Source organism: Tursiops truncatus, chromosome 1 (genome assembly GCF_011762595.2).
Source record: "Tursiops truncatus isolate mTurTru1 chromosome 1, mTurTru1.mat.Y, whole genome shotgun sequence".
Classification (NCBI taxonomy): Eukaryota; Metazoa; Chordata; class Mammalia; order Artiodactyla; family Delphinidae; genus Tursiops; species Tursiops truncatus.
In genome coordinates, this window is record NC_047034.1 from 32,382,944 (window position 1) to 32,405,122 (window position 22,179).

At 50.6% G+C, this 22,179-nt stretch overlaps 1 protein-coding gene and 1 long non-coding RNA gene across 3 annotated transcripts in view; one reads left to right on the top strand and one right to left on the bottom strand.

Moving 5' to 3' along the window:
* Window positions 1-8,323, bottom strand: part of LOC109547174 (uncharacterized) — a 53,217-nt gene extending 44,894 nt beyond the window's left edge. For both annotated transcript variants that reach the window (XR_012330595.1, XR_002172917.3), the window contains exons 1-3: window positions 5,286-8,323; window positions 3,841-3,954; window positions 3,541-3,693 (exon numbers count right to left, since the gene is read on the bottom strand). This is a non-coding gene — a long non-coding RNA (uncharacterized lncRNA). The remainder of the gene's footprint in view (window positions 1-3,540; window positions 3,694-3,840; window positions 3,955-5,285) is intronic.
* On the top strand, window positions 4,624-20,292 carry PRELP (proline and arginine rich end leucine rich repeat protein). Its single transcript, XM_004320497.4, has 3 exons — window positions 4,624-4,782; window positions 12,664-13,649; window positions 16,169-20,292. The coding sequence occupies exons 2-3, from the start codon at window positions 12,680-12,682 to the stop codon at window positions 16,342-16,344; spliced, it is 1,146 nt and encodes a 381-aa protein (XP_004320545.1). The 5' UTR covers window positions 4,624-4,782; window positions 12,664-12,679; the 3' UTR covers window positions 16,345-20,292.
* Window positions 20,293-22,179: the final 1,887 nt, after the last annotated feature.

Sequence of the window (22,179 nt, forward strand, 5' to 3'; positions counted from 1 at the left end):
GACACTCGTTCGGGAGCCCCAGTAGTGGTGTAGTACCATGGCAGGTGAGGGGGGAAGCTGCCAAAGCCACTAAGGAAATACGACTGACAGAACTTAGGGAGTCCATACGGTTGGCGGGGGGAGAAAGAGAGGAGCTGAGGGTAAATCTGTATTTTAGGGATGAGAAACTGAGGCCTGGATCAGTGGTTCTCAACAGTTTTGAGTGTGAGGATTTCTCTTCAACATAAAAAAAAATGTGATGATAGTTAAACTTGCATTAATAGAAAATACCTAAGGACACCAGCTACATGGATTTCTAAAATGATCTCTAGATCATTTTAAAGAACTTGCATTTTATTCATCACAACAGCATAGATATATACATGAACAAGAACATTGGAAGCAGAACAACCTGGATTCCAGTCTTATCTCTACCATTACTAGACGTGTGACCTTGGGCACATGAACTATCTGTGCCTCCGTCCCTCACCTGTCAGATGGGTGTTTCAGCAGTACCGCATCATGGAGTTGTACTAGGATTGAAGAGTTGTTCGTGTAGAGGGCTGAGAAGAAGGCTTGAGGTATGGTAAACTTCAATGAGCTTTAGCTATTACTATAATTTTTATTCAGGTTAAAGATGATGCTTGGTGCACGTGTGGATGTGAGGATGCCCAAGGTCATGTGTGGTGGCCCCAGGTCGGCCTGAGTTGCTCCTGCCCTCCTGAACTTTGCAACATGGGGCATAATTAACTACATATGTCCACGTGTCATCATCACATGGCGGCAGTGTGACTGTGCCTATGTAAGGCAGTGTCATTACCCAATATTCCATTGCATGGAGCAGGATGCCATCTGTGACTTATCAGAATTATATCTGGAACTTGGATATTAGATCTAGGTGTTGTGACTTGCAAAAGGCAATTTTTACAACATAAATATTAAGTTAGACTGGAGTTCCAGGATGATGTAATTGGAGGGTGGAAGAGGCATCCCAGAACCTTGGAGGACCTCACCTTGGAAGGCAAAATGCCATTACCACTCCCCTGAGCCTGGCTTCTCGAGGACCTGAGGAACTCTGGAAGCAATGCTGACTAAGCAGCCCCCTGACCAGTGTTGTCTGGTCATGCCAGCTGATGGTGTAGCAGGACTGCTCAGCTGGCCCACAAATTGACAACCTCTGGACAGGATCATGAACAGTGAGCAGAAAGGGATTTCAGGGTCCCCCAGTACAACTGCACTCCCTGTGTGGCTGCAGACATGGTTCATTTCTCCCCTCCCTGTCTTTCCCCTCCCTTTGGTTGACAACCAGAGCCCTTGGGGGTTTCCGAGTATACATGCAATGTCTTGGCCAGAAGTAAAGAGGATAAGGAAGCTTCTTCCCCGAGAAGAAATGGTCCCTGGTTGGGCCAGGCCAGGGTAGAATGTGGGGTCTGGTGGGGGGGGGGAGGGGTTGAGCCCCTGGCAGAGTGCCAGGAGCCAGCATGTCTGCAGAAAGGAAATGACAGCTTGCAGAAGGTTTCTGTCCTCAGTACACAGCCTTAGAAAGCGTCAGAGGGCTGCCAGGCCAGAGGGGCCTCCCAGGATGAAGGACGTGTCCTGTAGCACTGGAGGTAAAACGTTAACTGCCTCAGCAGCTGGACAACCCCAAGGGGAGGGACACCCAGGACTGAGGTGGAGTTTTCCACTGTCCCAGTGACAAGAGTGCTCAGATTCAGAAACTAAGTTAAATTATAGAAGAAAGTTTAAATTGTAAAATAATTTAACTACTTAGTCAGTAGACTGCAATTGATACCTGCCACACACAGATGAGAAAACTGAGGCTCAGAGAGGGCAAATGAGTAGCCCTCATTCAGGTTAAAGGCCACAGTTAGCATGGAAAGGAGGTAGAGCCAGAACTGGACCCAAGGTTGTGAGACTCCAAGCCCAGCACTGCTTACCTTAAAAATGGGTCAGGAGGTGGCAGCAAGCCCAAATGTCCATCAGGAGGGGCTGCTCAGACAAATACGGGGCAGAGAGTGAGAGAGAGCCTTATGCGTCAATATGGAGTGATCATCAAGATATCCTACTGAGTAAAAATAAAAGGCTTAGTTGCTTGAACCTATCGCTGGTATGTGCGTTAAGTTAAATCTGGCAGCACGCAAGAAACTGGTATGCTGGTTGTGTCCTGAAGGAAACTGGGTTACGGGGAAACAGGCAGGGGGAGAAGACTTTTCCCCGGTGCAGTCTTTCGTACCTTTTGGATTTTGAATCAAGAGAAGGTATTAGTTTTTCATATTTTTACAGCAATAACATTTTTAAAACAGAGATCGAGGGGCTTCCCTGGTGGCGCAGTGGTTAAGAATCTGTCTGCCAATGCAGGGGACACGGGTTCGAGCCCTGGTCTGGGAAGATCCCACATATGCTGCGGAGCAACTAGGCTCGTGAACCACAACTACTGAGCCTGCGTGTCTGGAGCCTGTGCTCCGCAACAAGGGAGGCCGCGACAGTGAGAGGCCCCCACACCGCGATGAAGAGCGGCCCCCGCTTGCCACAACTAGAGAAAGCCCTCGCACAGAAACGAAGACCCAACACAGCCATAAATTAATTAATTAAAAAAAAGGGCTTCCCTGGTGGCGCAGTGATTGAGAGTCTGCCTGCCGATGCAGGGGACGCGGGTTCGTGCCCCGGTCCGGGAAGATCCCACATGCTGCGGAGCGGCTGGGCCCGTGAGCCATGGCCGCTGAGCCTGCGCGTCCGGAGCCTGTGCTCCGCAGCGGGAGAGGCCACAATGGTGAGAGACCCACGTACCGCAAAAAAAAAAAAGAGATCGACAGAGAATTTCCTTGTTCAACCCTCTTAAAATGTGATGAAACAGACTGCTACTGAGCACCCAGGCTGTGCCAAGCCTCAGGTGGGTGCTGCGGGTTATACCATGATGGGCAGGATGCTGCCTCTACCCACCAGGAGCCACTCACCCCAGGCGACCCAGACCCCCAGGCTGGCTGAGGGGTACGCTACCACAAGACTCCCACAGCTCCTCCCTGTTGCGTATTTGCCCGGACCCCCAGCCACCCAAGGCTGTGAGCCTCAGTTTGTGAGGGGTGAGGGTCTGACCCAGATCCAGCCCCTGTGGGCCTGATGACCACAGGGCAGTTGAGCCCAAACTGCTCAGGGCCACACCTCTCCTTCCTGGCAGAGTCTCCAGACAGGGCAGTGGGGAGATGGGGAGCCTGAGCTGCCTCCCTGTGGAAAGGATCATAGACAATCGTGCCCTTTCTTCTCTTGCTTTAAGCACTTACTGTGCAGATCAAATAAGCAGTGAGCCCCCAAGATGGGATTTCAACCTGGGTGGGAAGTGTGAGCAGGTCCTGACTCTCTGGAAATGTAGCTGTAATCCACCACATTGGAGAGCCACCTCCCCACTGCCTCACCTTCCCTGCACTTTTCTGTCCCCACATTCCGCCTCCTAGCTCCATCCTAGGAGTCGGCAACTGCAGCAGCAACCCAGGTATCTTAACTTCCCACCACTTTTCCCAGCCTTCACCTCATATTGTCCTTGACACACCAAAAAGAGATAAATACCTCCCTTGGGGTGAAGCTTCGACAATTGGTGTCCCCGAGACTCCAAGAAGGGAAGCTCTTTCTGGAGGAGGCTAACGGTCTGGCTATATGAAGCCAGTGAATCGCAAAATGCTCTCCCAGCCAATGCTTCCAATGAAGCAGCTCTCCAGGGACCTGATGATAGAAAAAGTAAACATCATCAAGTTTTCTAAGTAATCAGCTGAGGCGGCAGGCACTTTCGATGGGCTGTTACTTAACACTTAGCTACAAGTGTGTTGCAGTTTTTTAACTAAGGAGAATTGTTAGAGGTGATGGTCTTACTTGAGTGGGTCTTCTGGGATGACATGGACAGGGGACATTTGGGTTTCCTCATGTACTTTGTGTGATGACCATACAGCCTCCAACTCTCTCCTGAGTGTGATATACATGGAGAAGCTGAAAAAAGACACTGACGTTGTTCACACGGACAGTGACTTTAGGTCTTACATAAAATCTTTATTCTGCCTTACCTTTGCAGTGTGATCCCAGGCCAGACTTTTCCCTCTCCCTCAGAGCATCCTGGCAGCCAAACCAAGGCTGTCTCTTGTGCTAACTCACACGCAGCGAGACTCCATTCCCTTAGCAACCTCCTAGACAAGATGACCCAGGGAAGGACTGTCACTGCTCACAGGACACATCCCACACCCCTCACATTTGGGAACGTAACAGCAGGGGAGTGAGGGGCATTAGAAGAAAGGCAATTGTTAGGAGGAGGAATGAAAGTCTGACGCTTTTCATTCCTTTTCCTCTGTTAATTTGGCCTGTTTTCCAAACATGGGTCAAACAATCTGCCTCCCAGAAGCAGCAGCAGCAGAAGGAAATGTTATTAAAAACGGGTCCGTTAGTGGGCATGGTGTGTGGATGAAGTCTTTGGGAGTCTTGGCTGCTAAATAAAGACTTTATTGTTGTCCTTCCTCCTTTCCCAAGCTCCCTCCCTCTCCTCTCTCCTCCCTCCCTTCTCCCCTCCCTCCCTCCCTTCTCCCCTCCCTTCCTTACTCCTCCCCTCCCTCCTTACAATTTGCCCGGCCCTCCCCCAACCTAACCTCCCCACCCCAATAGGATCCGGTAGAAGAAAAGCCAGGCAAACACAAGCAGGCACACACCACTGAGAGATCAGAACTTCTAGCTGGCTCTCTGCTGCCACAGCTCCACCAAAGGGCGGGGGGAGACGGAGGGAGCCTTGCTGACTAAACCCAGAGCTGAGAGGAGAGGCAGGTGGTGCAGGTAAGTCCAGTCTGGAGATGGGGAGGAAGGCTCCTGCCTCCAGCCAGTTTCTTCCTGCTCTATCCAAGCTAGTTTATTGATCTAGTCTGTAACCTCTCCTTCCTTCCTTCCTTCCTCCCTCCCTCCCTCCCTTCCTTCCTTCCATCCTTCTTTCCTTCCTTCCACCAAATTTTTCTCCTTTCGAAGGAGCTCAAATTAGTCTTCCTCATTTCTTCTCCACCCTCTTCCTTCTCTGCATCATTCTGTACCCATGTATTTGCTTGTTGCAAAAGCTGAACTTTCTTGGTACAGATGTTTGTTGTAGCGCAGAGTTACGCTGCACACAGTATTTCTACAGATCAAGTTCCCATAGAAACCCTACTCTAGAACCCATTTCTCTGCACCTTTCACATTTTGTCACACACTGTCACAGGCACACACACGTGTCACACAGAGGCTGCACTCTCACTCCACATGCACACCCACGAATACGCACACAACATGAAGGCATCCTGTCCATTCACCTCCACTCTTCTGCATTTGACATGCAGGGCTAGAGCACATAGTGATGAGACACTGGCAGGGACACACACAGGCACGTGCACACACGCTGCATCTTGTCTCTTGCCCTCTCACACGCCTCCCCAGCTGTAAGAGAAAAGAGAAAGTGTGTTTCCCCACTGAGATGGCAGAGCCAAAAGAAATCATGTGTCCTGAGTCCAGGCGGAGTAGGAAGGGCATGAACAACTGCAGGAGCTGGAAGGATTTCTTCTTTCTTCAGAACATAATTGAGTGGGAGAGAGAAAAGCAGGTTTCCAACCTGCACAGTGTCTTCCTAGTAGCTCTGACTTTGGAGGTACTAATTCCCAGCTCTGGGGGCAATTCATTTCTTTTTTCTGCAGGCAGCTAGAAAATATTTCTCTTTAAAGCCACTTCAAAATTATCCCACATTGGTAAGGGGTCCCTGTGGGAGAGGAAACAAGACAGTAGTTCCTTAATCAGTCAGGGAGGGGAAAACTGAAGTGGCCAACCGAATGGGGCTTGTTTCCAAATAGGGTGGTCCCTCTCCATCTCCCCAACTCATTCCTCTGTGACGACACAGAGTGCTATCCCAAGGCAGGCAGGGCATGGGCAAGAGCAGGGTCTCCAAATATGGGTGCTCTTCCAAACGCCCTGCGTGCAGGGGAGGGGGAGAGCGGTGCTTACTAAAAATGTAGATGTCTGGACCCCTTGCTCCAGACCCACTGGATCAAGACCCAGGAATCTATTGTTGTCTCAGGACTTGAGGGTCAGCTAGGGCTTGAGAACCTGAACCAGGGGCCTGAGGAGACCTGTGTGGAATTGAAGAGCCCAGGCAGTTAGCTGCGCAGAAGGGCTGTGTGGCTTCCTGGACAAGGACTGTCTGATGGAGGAGCTCCCGAGGGTCCCAAGTGGGCCACCCTCTTTTGCAGAGTAGAAAAAGCACCTGAGGGAACAGGGAAGACCTCCTGTGAACTCTCACCCTCCTTCTCCTTGTAAGCACTGACAGGTATGTCGTGGGGGTACATTCCAGAAAGAAAGTTCCCCCAAGGTAGCTCCAAAGAGTTTATGTTTCCTCTTACCTGCTAATCTGCCTTCCCTGGGCCCCCAGGGGCATGCGTGGGGCTCGCCTCCATCCCTTCTAGATGCCCCCCTCCCCTGCCCAACAGCTGTCTGTTCTGACGAGCTCACACAGAGGATGGGCTGAACACTCCCCCTTCGCCTTCCTGGGAGAGGGGGCGGCAGCCCTATTTATTGGGCCTGTGGGAGAAGCTGGAAGGGGCAGAAAGGCCAGGTGCAACAGGTTGGGATGGGAAGTCATGGATCACAGTGGGACTCCACAGCCTGCTGAGGACAGGAGGTCAGCATCCCCTCACCTGCTTCAGAAATGCTAGGGGTGGGGGTTACTGAATTGGAGGGACAGAGTAAACATTCCCCGAATGGCCGGGGGCATCTCTGTTCTCTCTAATTTGTTGGTTCTGAGACCCAAGTGTGGTCTCACAGGCCCCAAAGAGGAGGAAATTGCTCTATGTAGGAAGGTTGGGAGAAATCCATGTGCCCACCTGCATAGATCAGCCTTTCGGTGGAGGGCAGGGCTGTCCTCTGGCCAAGCTGGAGGGAAAGAGACCACATTACTTTGAAATAATGTCAATAATAGCTTAACATTCACTGAGCCTCACTTTTCACACATTTCCTCACTTAACCTTCAAAATAATCTGATAAGAAGATGTTAGTATGCCCATTTTACAGATGAGGAAACTGAAGCTTAGTAGAGGTAAGAGATTTCTCAAGCGTACCCAGCTAAACAGCTGATGAGTTGCAGGGTTGAGACCCACATCTACAAGCACCCAGTGCATCAGACAGATTCTTTTATGCTTTTTTCAGGGCTTGGAGATGTTAGGGGATGGAGGCAGAGAGAAGGATACGGTGAGGTGACAGGCTGTCAGAGGACTAGAGCCATTCTCACGCTTGTTTCTTCCCCAGGCCCTTGGAACGGAAAACTTGCTCTTCTGGACTAGTGGCCTGAGGCCAAAAAAACACTGTGTTTACACTTTGCCTGGTGGTAGACACTGGGGAGACAGATTGTCTCTCCATAATAGTGTTATATTGATTTTTAGCACTTTCTGATCTGTAGCACATTTTAAAGTTGCTTATCACACTTCTGAAAACAACTGGATGAGGAAGATAGGGATAGGGAAAACTTCGTTATCTCCATTTTACAGATAAGGAAACTGAGGCGAGAACAGGGTCACGTCACTAGGTCGAGGTAGACGGGCTGTGACCCCACGTCCCCTGTCTAATACGCACCATGATGCACTCCCTGCCTCTGCCCCAATCAGGCTCACCCTTACTCTGATTTCACTCCCCAGGAAAGGGACAGTGCATCAGTGATATGCTGAATTTACCATGCCTCCATGTCAACCCTTTCCTTACCTCAGAACCCCACAAGCCCTACTTGGAGGCCTTGGAAGAGTCTCAGGCAGCCTGGCTGGGCCTGCCTCTCTCCTCTGCTAACAGCTGGTCAGAGACCACCTGATTCACCTAGCTTCCAACTCTCTTCTGGGCTTCAGGAAGAGGTAAAGGGAACAGGATAGCTTTCAGAAGTCTGAGTTTAGGACAGAAGGAAGGGAATAAAGAAAGAGGGTCATCCCAATGTCCATGGGTGTGTCCAGGGGCAACCCCATCCTCCGTGGTAGGGTCACTGGCTGTGTTAAGCCATGGAGGCTCAGGGGTGACAAGCTAGATGGGAGATCTGACAAGAAAGAAGAACACCAGGAAGTAGCGTGGAGTCATCCTTCTTTAACCCGGGGAGACACACCCAACATCACTCCCAGCCCAGCCCCAACCCTAGACTCTCTCCACACAAAGCCAATTACCCGTAAACCTGCCCTAATGACTTGGCAAACCCATGTGGACCTCAACCCTGCCCCCTGTCCTGAGGCTAAACACTGCAAGGATCCTGGGAGTTTGAACCTTAAATGAATGAATTTATGAGCTAAGCAGGGACAGGGCTATCTCACTTTAAAAATCAGAGTCTCTCGGACTTCCCTGGTGGTACAGAGGTTGAGACTCTGTGCTTCCAGTGCAGAGGGCATGGGCTCAATCCCTGGTTGGGGAACTAAGATCCCACATGCCACACAGCACGGCCTAAAAAAAATAAACAAATAGGTCAGAGTCTCTCTAGAGAATATGCCCTTTTATAAACAAATAAATGAATAAACGAAATCACTGCCAACTGTAGAGATTTTATGCTCTACAACATGCCTTAACGTGTGTGATCCTCACACAGTTGAGGAGCCTGGGGCCTGAGGAAGAGGGTCAGAGCCAGGATTCAAGCCCAAATCTCTAATACTTGGAACTAAAATTTGAATTTAAAACTCTCTTAGAAAATGTTCTTAGGGCTTCCCTGGTGGCACAGTGGTTAAGAATCCACCTGCCAGTGCAGGGGACATGGGTTCGAGCCCTGGTCCGGGAAGATCCCACATGCCGCGGAGCAACTAAGCCCGTGAGCCACAACTACTGAGCCCGCGTGCCTAGAGCCCGTGCTCCGCAACAAGAGAAGCCACCGCAATGAGAAGCCCGCGCACCGCAAAGAAGAGCAGCCCCCACGCGCCGCAACTAGAAAAAGCCTGCGTGCAGCAATGAAGACCAACACAGCCAAAAGATAAATAAATAAATTTATTAAAAAGAAAAAAAGAAAATGTTCTTAAATGAGGGAGTGAATTTTGGGTCAGTCAAAGCAATTGCTTTCCCCCCACAAACGAGCAGCTTTTTGAGAACCGATGCTGGTGAACAGGCTGCAGGAGGAGGTGAGTGGTTCTAGGTGGTCCACATGCGTTCACTGAGCAAGCAGTGAGCACAGCCTGGCAGAAAGCTGGGAGGCGTGCTTGCAAAGGCATACAAAATTTAAAAATCACACACACTTACGACCCAGCCTAAGGCACTGTTATGACCGGACAGAAGGTTCTGGAAGACAGGAACATAAGAAGGTGTGACTCTGGGCTTTGTGAGGAAGACTGTGGCTCCCCTTGGAGTCCAAGGACCTCCAGTCTGTCACAAATTCTGGTTTGGAGACTTAGACTCTGGGGGCTGCCCAGACTCCAGCAGGACGGGGCACTGCCTGATGAGAAAAGCCTTAGAAATGAGCACTATTTCCTAAAGAAGGAAGTGTGTGCGCGTGCAAACACACACACACACACACACACACACACACACACACACACACAGAATGGTTCAGCCACAGGCTAAGAGAAGGAGAATTGAACAGATCCAGTTTCTCCACGGAACAGGCCCAGGAGCTTCTCCGTGGGAACCTCCTCTCATCTCTGAGAGGAGCTTGGCCAGCCCCAGAGGTCTAGAGTGTAGAAGGGTCAGAGGACCCATGGGAAGATAAGAGAAGTTCCCAAAAGGTCTGGCATAGGAGGTGGGGATGAGGAAGTCCTGTGTTCACGTGGATGGAAGGAGTGGAGAGCAGGCCTGCCAGGTGGAGCTGTGACTAACCCGTGATTCTGTCACCCCTGACAATGAGGCCAAGTGCTGCCCAGGCCCTGAACCACCCCTGAGTGAGGGCCAGCTGCCTGAGTCACAGTGCCTCACAGAGCAGGCTTCCACTCTGGACGAGCTTTTCTTGCTTCCCTCAGGGCCCAGCACCAGGTAGATGCACCAGGCAATGAAGGGATAGAGGGCCCAGCCAGCCTGGGAAGCCTCCCCAGGGCAGGGCTTCTCACACCATGAGAGATCTCTTGCTTATTGTCAGGCTTCTGGGCGATCAGGAAATAAAAAACGCCAAAGCAAAAAAATTCAAGGTCACAAAAATTGGGGCTCTTAAAAATGTTTGATTTAGTACACTAATGTTTTAACCACCTGTTTAAAATCTATGTGCAATATGGTTGTGCTATTTTCAAGAAAATTACAGGACTTGTAACATATTAATTCATGGTTCACCAGTTACAAGTGGTGTGGGGTCCGGCAACAAGACTCAAGTTTGGTTTTACAATGAATGTCTTTTCTTCTCAGTCCTTTTGGTGTATCCCCAAAACTGTTACATCCTCAACTGGAGATAAAGACAAGAATCTAACTGCAAGGTCCTTTGTGATGGGTGGCCCAGGGGACATGGTACTCCGGGACCCCTTGGAGAGGTCTGCCTGGGAAGAGACCACCTTAGAGGGAGGTGAAGAAGCAACAGAAGCTGCAGGGCAGTCTCCTCCCTCCTCCGTCCTCATCTGCCTTCCGCCTTCTTCCTCGCCTTCCTTCCCATACTCAGTATCCTCTATGAGGATTCACTCATGCACACAGACGACAGGGGAGCGTGCGTTTGCTTATGTGTGTGGTACGGGGAGAGGAGTGGTGTGTGTGTGAGAGTGTGCAGGCTGGGTGTCCAGGGGGTATGTGTGAAAGGTATGGGGAGATGCACTCTGCCCCTCCAGGGTGGGCTCTGCCCTCTTTCCTGTTTCTTGTCGCATTCAGCTCCTCCCGAGCATCGGACTCAGGACTAAGCAGCTGGTGAAGGGCTTCTATCGTCTTCCTTTGAGCAAAGCCAGCAGGAAGCTGGCACTGGGTCACACAAGGAAAGATGTGGGCTCCAAGGAAAGAGAGGGGAAGCCTGGAACAGAGGCTTCACAGGGTCCAGATGCAGCTGGGGATACACTCCAGCCCACTCTCTTGCAGGGCACCCCAAGAAACCTGCATCTCCAATGTGTCCCAGACCCCAGGAAGGAGAGGGACAGACCACCACAACTGTGAAGCAGCAGCAAGGAGGGCCATTGGGAGCAATGAGGAAACAGAGACCCCAGAGGGAGACCAGAGGGGCTGTCACAGGGATGATGGCCCTGGGAGGGGAAAGTACAGGTAACCCAGCCAGGCCAGGGGAGCAAGTCTATGGGAGAAGCCAATTTCCATCTGCAGACTTGGGTCTACTGCAATTTCCCCAGCTTAATTCAACTCAAAGTACATGGCCCTGTCTGAGGTGTCATCAGGACCAAGGGGAAGGGCAACCCGAAAACACCCTTTAGCAACCTATTCCACTATGTCTCTGAGGCAGGAATTTCTTCTTTATATCCCACCTCAATCCCACCAACTCCAATGGATATGGAAAGCAGCAATACCAGGTCAGAAGAAATGACCCCCACAGCCTTTTTTTAAATTGAAGTATAGTTGATGTACAATATTATATAAGTTACAGGTGTACAATACAGTGATTCACAATTTTTAAAGGTTATACTCCATTTCTAGTTATTACAAAATATTGGCTATATTCTGCGTGTTGTACAATATATCCTAGTTTATTTTATACATAATAGTTTATACCTCTTAATCCCCTACCTCTGTATTGCCCCTTCCTGCTTCTCTCTCCCCACTAGTAACCACTAGTTTGTTCTATATACCTATGAGTCTGCTTCCTTTTTGTTATATTCACTAGCTTGTTGTATTCCCCATAGCTTTCAGTTCCTTCCTTGTTTATTTCCCCAGGAGCCTCCACATCTGGGGAGAAATTCTTGGTGTGTATCCTGCTGGCAAAGACCAGCATTCTCTGAGCTGAGTGCTGGGGGTGAGGGGTGATCAAGGTCAGACACAAGGGTATCTGCAGCACTTCCTTCCCAAGAGCGCTGTGAGCCCATGGAGACCTGGGGGTTTGTCCTGGATCTGCTGTTACATAGCTTCCTGGCCTTCACAAGCTACTTCTTTCCTCCAGTACTCAATTTTTATAACTAGTCAAGTCTGGACTTGATTGGTGGATTTCAAAACATTTTTAGCAATGCAACTTTTTTTTCAAATGAATGCTTTGGCTAAACCCCCTTATACATAACAGATTAAAAAAACACAGAGCTGCTCAGGTTGGCACAGGGTGGGTTGGGGGTACCCCAGGGCCACCCCCTTGGTCTCCCTCTCTCAGGAGGACTCCACAGAAATGGGGGCACAGTTTGAAAACCACCGAGTTATGGGATCCGTAAGGAGCCTGCAGATGTAACACCCCAGGACTCTATGGCTCACATATTCTAACATCCGTCCTATAAGGGGAGTATAAGTGGAGGGATGATTTTCTCATGGTGCAAATGGGGACACCGAGGGCTAGAGAGGTTAAGGGTCTTCTCCAGGAAACCCCGGGACTCCTGATTCACAGCCCAATGTGCTTTCTGCCAGGATGGCTCACACCCTCCAGAGCAGGCTTAACACATTCAGTGGCTAGGCCTCTGGGAGAGGGTCCAGACCCTCCAGCCCTTGTTACTTTCTCACCTGCTGGATACAGGCAAACAAGGAGATGCTTCCACAGGTCCCTCCCACGGCTGCCCCTGGAGCCCATCCTGACCAACTCTAGCTGCAAAGACATGTCCTCTCATTACTGAGGTCCAGCAGGCTGATGACTTCCTGTATTCCTCCCCACAGGGGCGTCACCTGGATCATGAGGTCATCCCTCTGCTGGCTCCTCCCACTTCTCCTCATCTTGGCCTCAGAGGTCCAAGGCCAGCCAACAAGACGACCAAGACCCAGACCAGGGCTCCAGCCCAGACCCAGACTCAGGCCCACACCCAGCTTTCCTCAGCCCCATGAGCCATTGGAGCCTACAGACCTGCCTCCTCCCCTCCCACCAGGCCCTCCATCTATCTTTCCTGACTGTCCCCGGGAGTGCTATTGCCCCCCTGATTTCCCGTCTGCCCTCTACTGTGACAGCCGCAATCTTCGAAAGGTCCCTCTCATCCCATCCCGCATCCATTACCTCTATCTCCAGAACAACTTCATAACCGAGCTCCCAGTGGAGTCCTTCAAGAACGCCACGGGCCTGAGGTGGATCAACCTGGACAACAACCGAATTCGCAAGGTGGACCAGAAAGTGCTAGAGAAACTACCTAGCCTGGTGTTCCTCTACATGGAAAAGAACCACCTTGAAGAGGTGCCCTCGGCTCTGCCCCAGAACTTAGAGCAGCTGAGGCTAAGCCAGAACCATATCTCCAGAATCCCACCCGGCGTCTTCAGCAAGTTGGAGAAACTGGTGCTCCTGGATCTCCAACACAACAGGCTAAGCGACGGCGTCTTCAAGCCCGACACCTTCCAGGGCCTTAAAAACCTCATGCAGCTCAACCTGGCTCACAACATCTTGAGAAAGATGCCACCCAAGATCCCTGTGGCCATTCACCAGCTCTACCTGGACAGCAACAAAATCGAGACCATCCCCAGCGGATACTTCAAGGGCTTCCCCAACCTGGCCTTCATTCGCCTCAACTACAACAAGCTCTCAGACAGGGGCCTCCCCAGGAACTCCTTTAACATCTCCAACCTCCTCGTGCTCCACCTGTCGCACAACAAGATCAGCAATGTGCCTGCCATCAGCAACAAGCTGGAGCACCTGTACCTCAACAACAACAGCATCGAGCGTGAGTGGGGGCAGGGCTGGGGTGCAGCCACTGGGAGGGAAGCTGGAGTCTCTTCTGCCTCAACACTTTTTCATGAGCCTCACGGTGGGGGGTGCAAAACGCACCCAATGGGGCCCTGGTCTTCAAACCTTGGTCTTTCCACTTACTATCTATGTGACCTTAAAAGGATATCCGACCTCTCTGGGAAGTTTCCTCATTTGTAAAATGAGAATGGCACAAAGTTGACGTGAAGATTTAATAGTTTAATATGGATAAAGTGCCCAGAATACCATGCTTGGAGGGTAATAGCTTTTCTCCCTCCACCCCTTCCCATCAGCCCCAGCTCCTTTGCCCTCCAGATCTATAGGTAAGGTAGACATGGAATATAGGCCTGGACATTCTCCTAAAAGCAGAATGGTGACATTTAAATGTTGACTCTGAAATGTCCTGGGCCTGTCCACTGCAGAAACTGGCAGCTGTGAGGAAAGAGGCTTCTTCCCAAGCCTAAGCCTAGGTTTTAAAGAGTATGTAAAAAGCATACACAGAGAGGCAACTATATACTCAGCGTATATACAACTGGTAAACACGTGCAGCCAGAAGGACATGTCCGTATGCAGGTGCTTTCTGAATCTATCTGGAAGGCTGGAAGATTTACGCATATAAGATAGTACACTTAAGGCAGAATTTGCCTAAGCTACATTTACAGGGTCCCGGGCTTGGGATAAAAGATTGCAGGCCAGAAAAGAGGCTCGAAGTCACAGTTTTACTTCAATCAAAAATGTCAGGTCTGAGTAGAGCATCAGCAGAACAGTTTGAAAACAAAAGAGAAAATATTATCTGGTCCGTGGACAAAATCAGGCTACGTTCACACAAGGAATGCAGCAGCTGTGCAGATAAAGGACACCACGAGGAAAGAGAAGCAGTCCTAAAATAATATTAGGAATCCTTAGTTTTCAAGCCAAAGGATGAGAGGGGGATTTTTGAATTTCTATAATAGTGAAACAAGCAGGTGGGAGAACAGGCTTATTCACTCATCTGAGATAATGACACAAAAGTAGGGGAAGGCTTCTTAAAATCTTATAAGAAACAAATTCAGGAAAAGGGAAAACTACTGTCTAATTTTACCCTGCAGGTAGCAAACTAATGGAACACATTACCCCCAGGAGGCTGTATAGGCCACAGATCTAGACAGAAATGATACCTTGATTAATCCATGGCTGACAAGTTTCTACCACACTGTGGAAGAACAGGCTGCAGGGGTGGCGGAGAGGGGGGCAGTGTATTATCCAGCCTTCTGAGGTTGAAGACAGAAAGGTCGCACCATTTCACAGATTTGAGAACTGAGCATCAGGGTGGTAAAGTCCAAAGTCACAAAGGTCATAGGAAGAAAATCCATCTATGTCAGGGCTCTTTCTGCTACTCCAGTGTTGAAGAGAGAAGAAAGGGGAGAGAGGGAAGACGAGGAAGTGGAAGAAGGAGATGAAGAGCAACCACAACAACAACCGACAGAAGATAAAAGAAGCAAGGCTTCGGGAGAATCAAAAGCTCCATTTAGAAGATGCCATACCTCCTGTCATCTAATAAGAGGGGAAGGAGAAAATGGAAACTCATTTTCCGTTTGAAAGCCTACCACAATTTGGCCATAACTTACCTTTCCAGCTTACCTTCCCCAGAATCGGTAATCAACTTCAGAATCAACAGATTCATCATGTCCTAGGGCTCCATGCCCTTCCCAGGCCCCCTTTCCTCTTCCTGTCATCCCTATTTCAGTTAATGTAACCACCTTCTGCTCATCCTCGTGCCTCACATTCTGTTCTCAGGAAAACCTCCAGAGTAACCCATCCACCGGCTGGCTTCAGATCTTGCTTCCCCCTATTGTTTCTCCACACTGTAGCCAGATTCATCTTTCTATAGTACAAACGTGATCATAGGACCCTTCCAGGTTAAGCGCTCCAGGACACTATGGTTCATATATCCCACCATCCATCTCATAACAACAGTCCTGCTCAGTGCCATTCCTCAGACTGAAATCAAAGAGCCCATCCTTAGTGAAATATTTGAAGGCCTACCGTAACTGTTGGCCACAACTTACCTCTCCAGCTTAGTCTTCCTAGTACATCACATTGCACTGTTTACTGGTCCCAAACTCTGCCATGAGCTTCTTGGCCTCCACAGTATCATTCAAATAGGTCACAGCATCAGAACACAATCCCCAGGTCTCTACCTGCTGTAATCCTATCTTTGAAGGTTCAGCTGAAAGTTTACTTCCTCTATGACTCTTCTGAGTAAATTTTCAATAACAATTGTTGATCAATTCCAACTTAATTTGTTTCACAAATGGGTAAGTGGAGCCTGGAGGTTACGGTCGACTCATTCATGGTCACACGTTCCCAAGAATTGGTCAGCCAGTTCCAGAGAGGAAAACTCTAGAGTCCTTGTCCCTGTCTACCCTCTTCTTCCTCTTTGTCTTTTACTCCAGCCCTGTCAGGCCTGATCCCCTGCCCATCTCTCCTGCTGACTTCTCCCCTTTTTCTCCATAGAAATCAATGGGACCCAGATTTGCCCCAAAGATCTAGTTGCCTTCCACGACTTCTCCTCGGATCTGGAGAACGTGCCACACCTCCGCTACCTGCGGCTGGATGGAAACAACCTGAAGCCGCCCATCCCGCTGGACCTCATGATGTGCTTCCGCCTGCTGCAATCTGTGATCATCTAGGCCTTACTCTGCCCCTGGAGATCCTCTGGCCACACTTGAATGCAGTGGCCCAGGTGCCTGTGCCCACCATTTGTTTTCTCTGTCTCCTTTTCTTGCTCTCAGCTTTGCCTTTCTTAACCCACCCTCCTGATGCAAGGACAAGCCACGTACTCTGCTGCCCCTGCAGCTTCTAGAGCAAGACTTCCAAAGGCTTGATTTGGTCCACGCAGCTCAAAGACACCCACTGCACATCCAAACTTCTGGCCCCAGAAGCACAGAGGTGTGTCTAAAGACTTCATATTCTCTTCTCTCCCCTCCTCCCCTCATCACTCCTGGGTAAGTCTGGGCTATGAACTGACATCTGGATCTTGTCCTGGCCAAAGCAAGCAGAAGATGGTCAGGGGAAGCCTAGAGGTGAGGTTTGGGAAATCCTGCTGGAAACTCCTGCATGGTGGGCAGCTCTGGCCCAAAGAGGCTGAGAAACCCGTGTCTCCCTGGCCGAGGATCCCATCTTCCAAAACTGCTGCTCCACCACCCCATTCACTGGCACCAGACAGTGCACCAGCTCTGTGCCAGCCTGTGTTCTCCGGAAAGGAAGTGCAAGGGAACGGCTGAGGGAGGGCAGAGGGTCAGAGATTCACACAAGGGCCTGCATCAGGCTGTCTCTGCATAGGGATGAGATGGGGCCCTCCTTCTCAGCACACAGCCTCCTGGCTGGTCCTCTCTGTTCCAAGAGTAAGAGCAGGGAGGAACATTCCAGGAGAAGAATGGCTCAAAAAACTAGGAATCAGCTGGTGGGAGAGGGGTGGGAGTCATAGACCCAGGCTGGGCCCCGTGTGGGTGCAGATGGATCCTGCTGCCCCCTTGGCCACTCTGGATAAGAGGCCTGATGCCCTGGGGAACACGGCATCCACGGTGGAGTGTACAGAGCCACCAACCCCGCCCCGCCATCTGTTCTCTATCAGTGAGGATGGCCCAGTTCTTTCCACTCCCGGAAGCAGTTCCTGAGAAACTGCTCAAGAAGGGGTGGAGCACCTGGAAATCTCCCAGAAGCCTCTTCCGCTTATGCAGATCAGCCTCCCCTTCTAAGACAGACACAGCAGTGACACCTGGTGGCTGGTCCTGGCCACATCCGGCTCCCGTGTTCCTGCTCCTCTCTCTGGTGTGATTTTCCAAGATCAAGGAGTTGGCCTCAGGTTCCAACTTGGAGAGCCATGGGCGATGTGCATGGTCTCTCTCTCCTCTGGGGTCTAAAGGGCACAAAGGTACAGAGGCCCCAGGGTGGGGGATCTGATTCCCATCATGAGTGAACACAAGTGGGAACCTTCAGGAAGCCAGTTGAGGATACAGTTTGTTCCGATCTGCTCTCTTACCTTATGGGTCCCCTCTGCTCTCAGCTTTCATGTGGTACACCAAGGAGGTGGATAAGATCCCCCTCCAAGGACCCTCTGGCGCTCATGTTCCTGTATGCAGCTCCATCCTTTAGACCGTGTTCTAATGCAGGACGAGTCCTAAATATTATCCCTTTCCCTTGCAATAATTTATTCCCTGTATGGACTCTCCTTCCCCCAGAGTTCCCACCCCACCCTGTCTGGCCCAGGTGAGCAGTGTGTCAGGCCTCTAAGGGAAGCCTGGGTTCCACAGGGCTGACTCAACTTCATCTTCCCCTTAACTCCCTCTAGGGGATGCTGCCCCTCTACAGCCTCTGAGTGTATGTTGGTGGGGGTGGGGGCGTATGTCCTAGAAATGATTAGGATACAGTGCCCACTCCCAAGTTAGGTTGAAAAAAGTTCCAGAAATGTTTAAGAAATTGGATTAAGCTAGGTCCCTAACTTCAAGAAATTCCCATTATACTCATTTTTCCCTTTTGCTAATGTACAGAATATGGGCCCATTTCATTACAGCCTCCATCCCCCATGCTTGCATACAACTGCTTCATTCTTCGAGGCTACAGCTGGTTTCTCCAAGACTCCTGCTTAGAGTCAAGATATTATTGTGTCTGTAAGCAACCTGTTGCTATGGCCTGGATAAGCCCCTTCTGCACCTTATCCCCACCTTGCGCCCTCAGCCCCTCTGATGAGGCCCTCAGGGGAGCACAGCTCCTGGGGCTCCCCGGGGAGGAGGGGTCATTCCCCAGCTCCTGCCAAGCTGAAGTGTTCTGATTCAGCAGCAACAAAATCACCATCATCCTATTGCCGCATCTAGCATATTTCTGCTTCCTCCATTGCTCCCTGTATCTGCAAACCAGTGGAAATTAAATTGGCTTTACAGCACCACCCTCCCACATACAATGTGCTGTTTTCCCTTGGGCTTAAGGAAGCCCCCTCCTCCATATACAAGTTAATTCTCTCAGTGCTGCTGACATATGCACATACAGGTGTGTAGGAAGGTGTGTATGTATGTGTACTCTGTACATATATCTGTTCTTTCTTGAAGACCGTATTAACTTTGTGCAACAACTTTGACATTCCAGCACGCTTCACAGCAGAGAAAATAAAGTTATATGAAAAATACCCTGCTTGAATTTGACAATGTAAACAGATGAGAATAGTACCTTAAAGTCACTTTGCCACCCCTCTCCCCAGGCCTCCCACCTTCCTTGCTCTGAGAAGACTGGTGGAGAAAGGATCCTATCCTTAAGAAGCTCTAGGAAAATGATTCCAAAAGTTTTTCTGGTGAATTTCCCCCAAACTCACAATCGTTACAAAAATAATCCCTAAAGTCAGACAAGTAATCTGACAGCTACATTTGAAGCCCAAATCTCCAAGTTCTTTTTAACCCACACATACCAAATTGTTGAGGTCTCCCAAGTGCTCAGTACTGAAAGACACAAAACAGACACCATTCCTGACCAGGAAAAGCTAACAGACTAGTTGAGGACAGGTAGTGTAAGATACACAAAACAATGGCAGAGGTGTATCAAGGGCAGTGAGCAAAGGGCCAGCCACATCATCTGGAATGGTCTACATGCTATGCAGATGTTCACAGAAGGGCTAAAACAGGGTACCCTGGAATCTCTCTTCAGGTGGAAGGTTTGTTCCAGAGCCAACCCCGTGATCCTCCCGGACTACACCATCTTCTTTTGAATGAAAACTGCCGGATGCTGTCCCACCCCTCCCACCCTGCCCCCTAATTTCCTGCTTCAGTTCAATTCAGCAAGTTTTCAACATATATCAACCACGTGCAAGGTTCCCAGCTAAGAATTCAAGGATAAGTAATATATACGCCACGCCACTGAGGAATTCATAAAGGGAAAAATCCATGAATTAGTAATTGCATGTCTTAAGTGTTTGCAATAATGTTGGGTACAGAAAGCATAGTGGAGAGGACCTCTGCTTCTGCCTGGGAGAAACCAGAATGGCTCCTATCATTTAAGCTGGATCTTAAGGTTTGAATCAGATTTTGCCAGGTGGGAGAAGGAGGAAAAAGCACATAAACAGGAAAGGAGGGAAGCAGCATGAGAAAAAGATTGGAAGACATGGAGTCTACCCTGTATGAGGGGTGTGTGTGTGTGTGCCTGAGAGAGGAAGAGAAATGAGTTCCAGCCGTGCAGTTATGTAGCTACAAGCCCTCAGCAGGGAATATACCCTTGCTGTCCAAAAAGCAGGAGGGTTCCTGAAACGTCCACCCCTGCCTCTCTCTCTGCCCACGAACAGGGAAGCAACAGGGTCAGCTGGCCAGACTTCTGTCCCCAGGGCCTGCCACCTCCGTTCCATCATCATGCCCTCCTGCTTCTCCTAATGAGATTCGGATTAGACCAGCTCCGGCACCTCCCGCCACCTTTTCCGGGCTCTCTGGGGGCTGAGCTGCCTGGAACAACAGCATGATCGTTAGACGGTTCCCACGTAGGTCACACACACACACACACACACACACACACACACACACACACACACACACACACACACACACACACACACACACACACACACACACACACACACACACACACACACACACACACACACACACACACACACACACATCCCATGGACCCTCCCTGAAATCCATGGTAACCAGAATGTGTGCCGGTGTGTTTGTGAAACCGAGAGCAGAAGCTGGGAGAGGGTCTAAGACGCGCAGCCTAAATCAGAAGCTGCTCCACTGGGGGCCGGGGGCCGGGGGCGGGGGTGGGGGGGCGGTCCGGGGTGGGGGAGCCGGCGCATGCGTGGCGTGATCGCAAATCTGGCCAAGCTGGCCGAGTGCGTGGGAGAATACCGATTGCAGGGGGCAGCGATAAGAGCCCAGAGAGCAGGAGGGCTGGCGGGTGTGCGTCACCGAGAAAGCGGGGAAGGAGAGTGGGAGCAGACTGCAGGGGGGAATGAATGAACAGTCACATCTGCATTCTTCGCAGGGAATAAATGGTGGGGGGTGGGGACGGGTGACGCCCAGGCTGACTGGGGGGCGGGGCGGGGGCTCGGGTTTCTGGCTGCAGAGCCTAGGCTGTAGAGAGAAAGTAGAGGACAGCCCACCACATATGCATTCTGCTTCCCGGGCACCTTCCTGGCTCCAGGGGCTCCCTCCCTCCACCAGCAGAGCCCTGCGTGTCTCTCCACACGCGGGGGGCTGTCTGGGGCACAGGAACAAGTGTTGCTCTGGTGACAAGGTTCTTGAGCTGGGGAAGCCCCCTCCACACCAGCTGGTGCCCAGGAGCACTGCAGGCTGAGCACTGCCCCTGGGGCCAGGCTGTTAGCTCTGACCCTTCACCTGTTGTGCCAGGGCAGAGATGAGTTCTGCCAAGGCCATCTCTTCTGAGGGCACGGAGATACATGGCCTCAGGACCTCAGGGGTGAGGCAAAGAAGGGGAGGGTCATATGAATAAAGGAGAACTCTCTGGCCTGAGAATCAGGAAATCTAGGACCTGGCCCTGGCTCTGTGTGACCTTGGGCAAGTCACCTCACCTTGCTGGGCCTCGGTTTCCCCACATGCACTATGAAAGGTTTGGATTAAATGATCCTAAGGAGAACTATGCAGCTGGGATTCGGTATCTGGTTAGTGGGAGGAAGGATGGAGGAGCCTCACCTATGAACCTGGGCAAACATGTATGCAGGCTGGCAGACTCCTGGGGACAATGTCTTAGCCCCTTACCCGTGCCTTCAGCAAGGACTTGCCCTGCAGCAACCTAAGGCACCAGGGAAAGGAGTCTCTCCTGACACATGCATCTTTGGTAGGGGACCATGGAGTGGGGGGGAGTCTCCTCGGCCCCCTGAGGACCCCACACAATGCCTCCTGGTGTTTATGATCAGGAAGGTTTTTTCTAGGGCTCAATCTTATAGATTTGGGAGAATTTCCTGTATCTTCCTCCCCATCATCGTCAGAGAGCTTGAAGTTGGCTATCAAATCCTGCTCCTTCCCCCATTCACCTTCTCTTTGAATCTCTTTCCCTGTGGTGATCTTTATGGTCCTGTATTAGAGGTCCAGGTGGCGGGTAGTGGTGCTGGTCGGAGTACCTCAGCTGAGCCTCTTTTAATCTTTGGATTGCATCTATGAAACCAAAGCCTTATCACTCGCTGGCTGGAGAAAAAAGCTGGAAAGCCAAGCCCCATCCCTCCACATACCCCCACTGCTGCCTTCTCTTCTTGGAGAGTACAGAATCTGAGGGGTTGGTCTCCCCTCAGGAGGTGGGAACCACCTGCCCCCTCAAAGACGGTGGGCCAGAAAGAGAGAGATGTAGCAGACAGAGAAAGAGAGGAAAAGATGAGGGGAGGTGGGGAGGGGTACGTATAGGGGGCTGAGAGTAGAAGAGGTGGAGGAAGGGAGAAAAAAAAATCTTTCAAACCAAGCAAAGGAGTGGGATGAGGGACCCGCTGAGGAAGGAGGAGAAGAAACAGCTGGACATCAGGAAAAAGAGAAGTC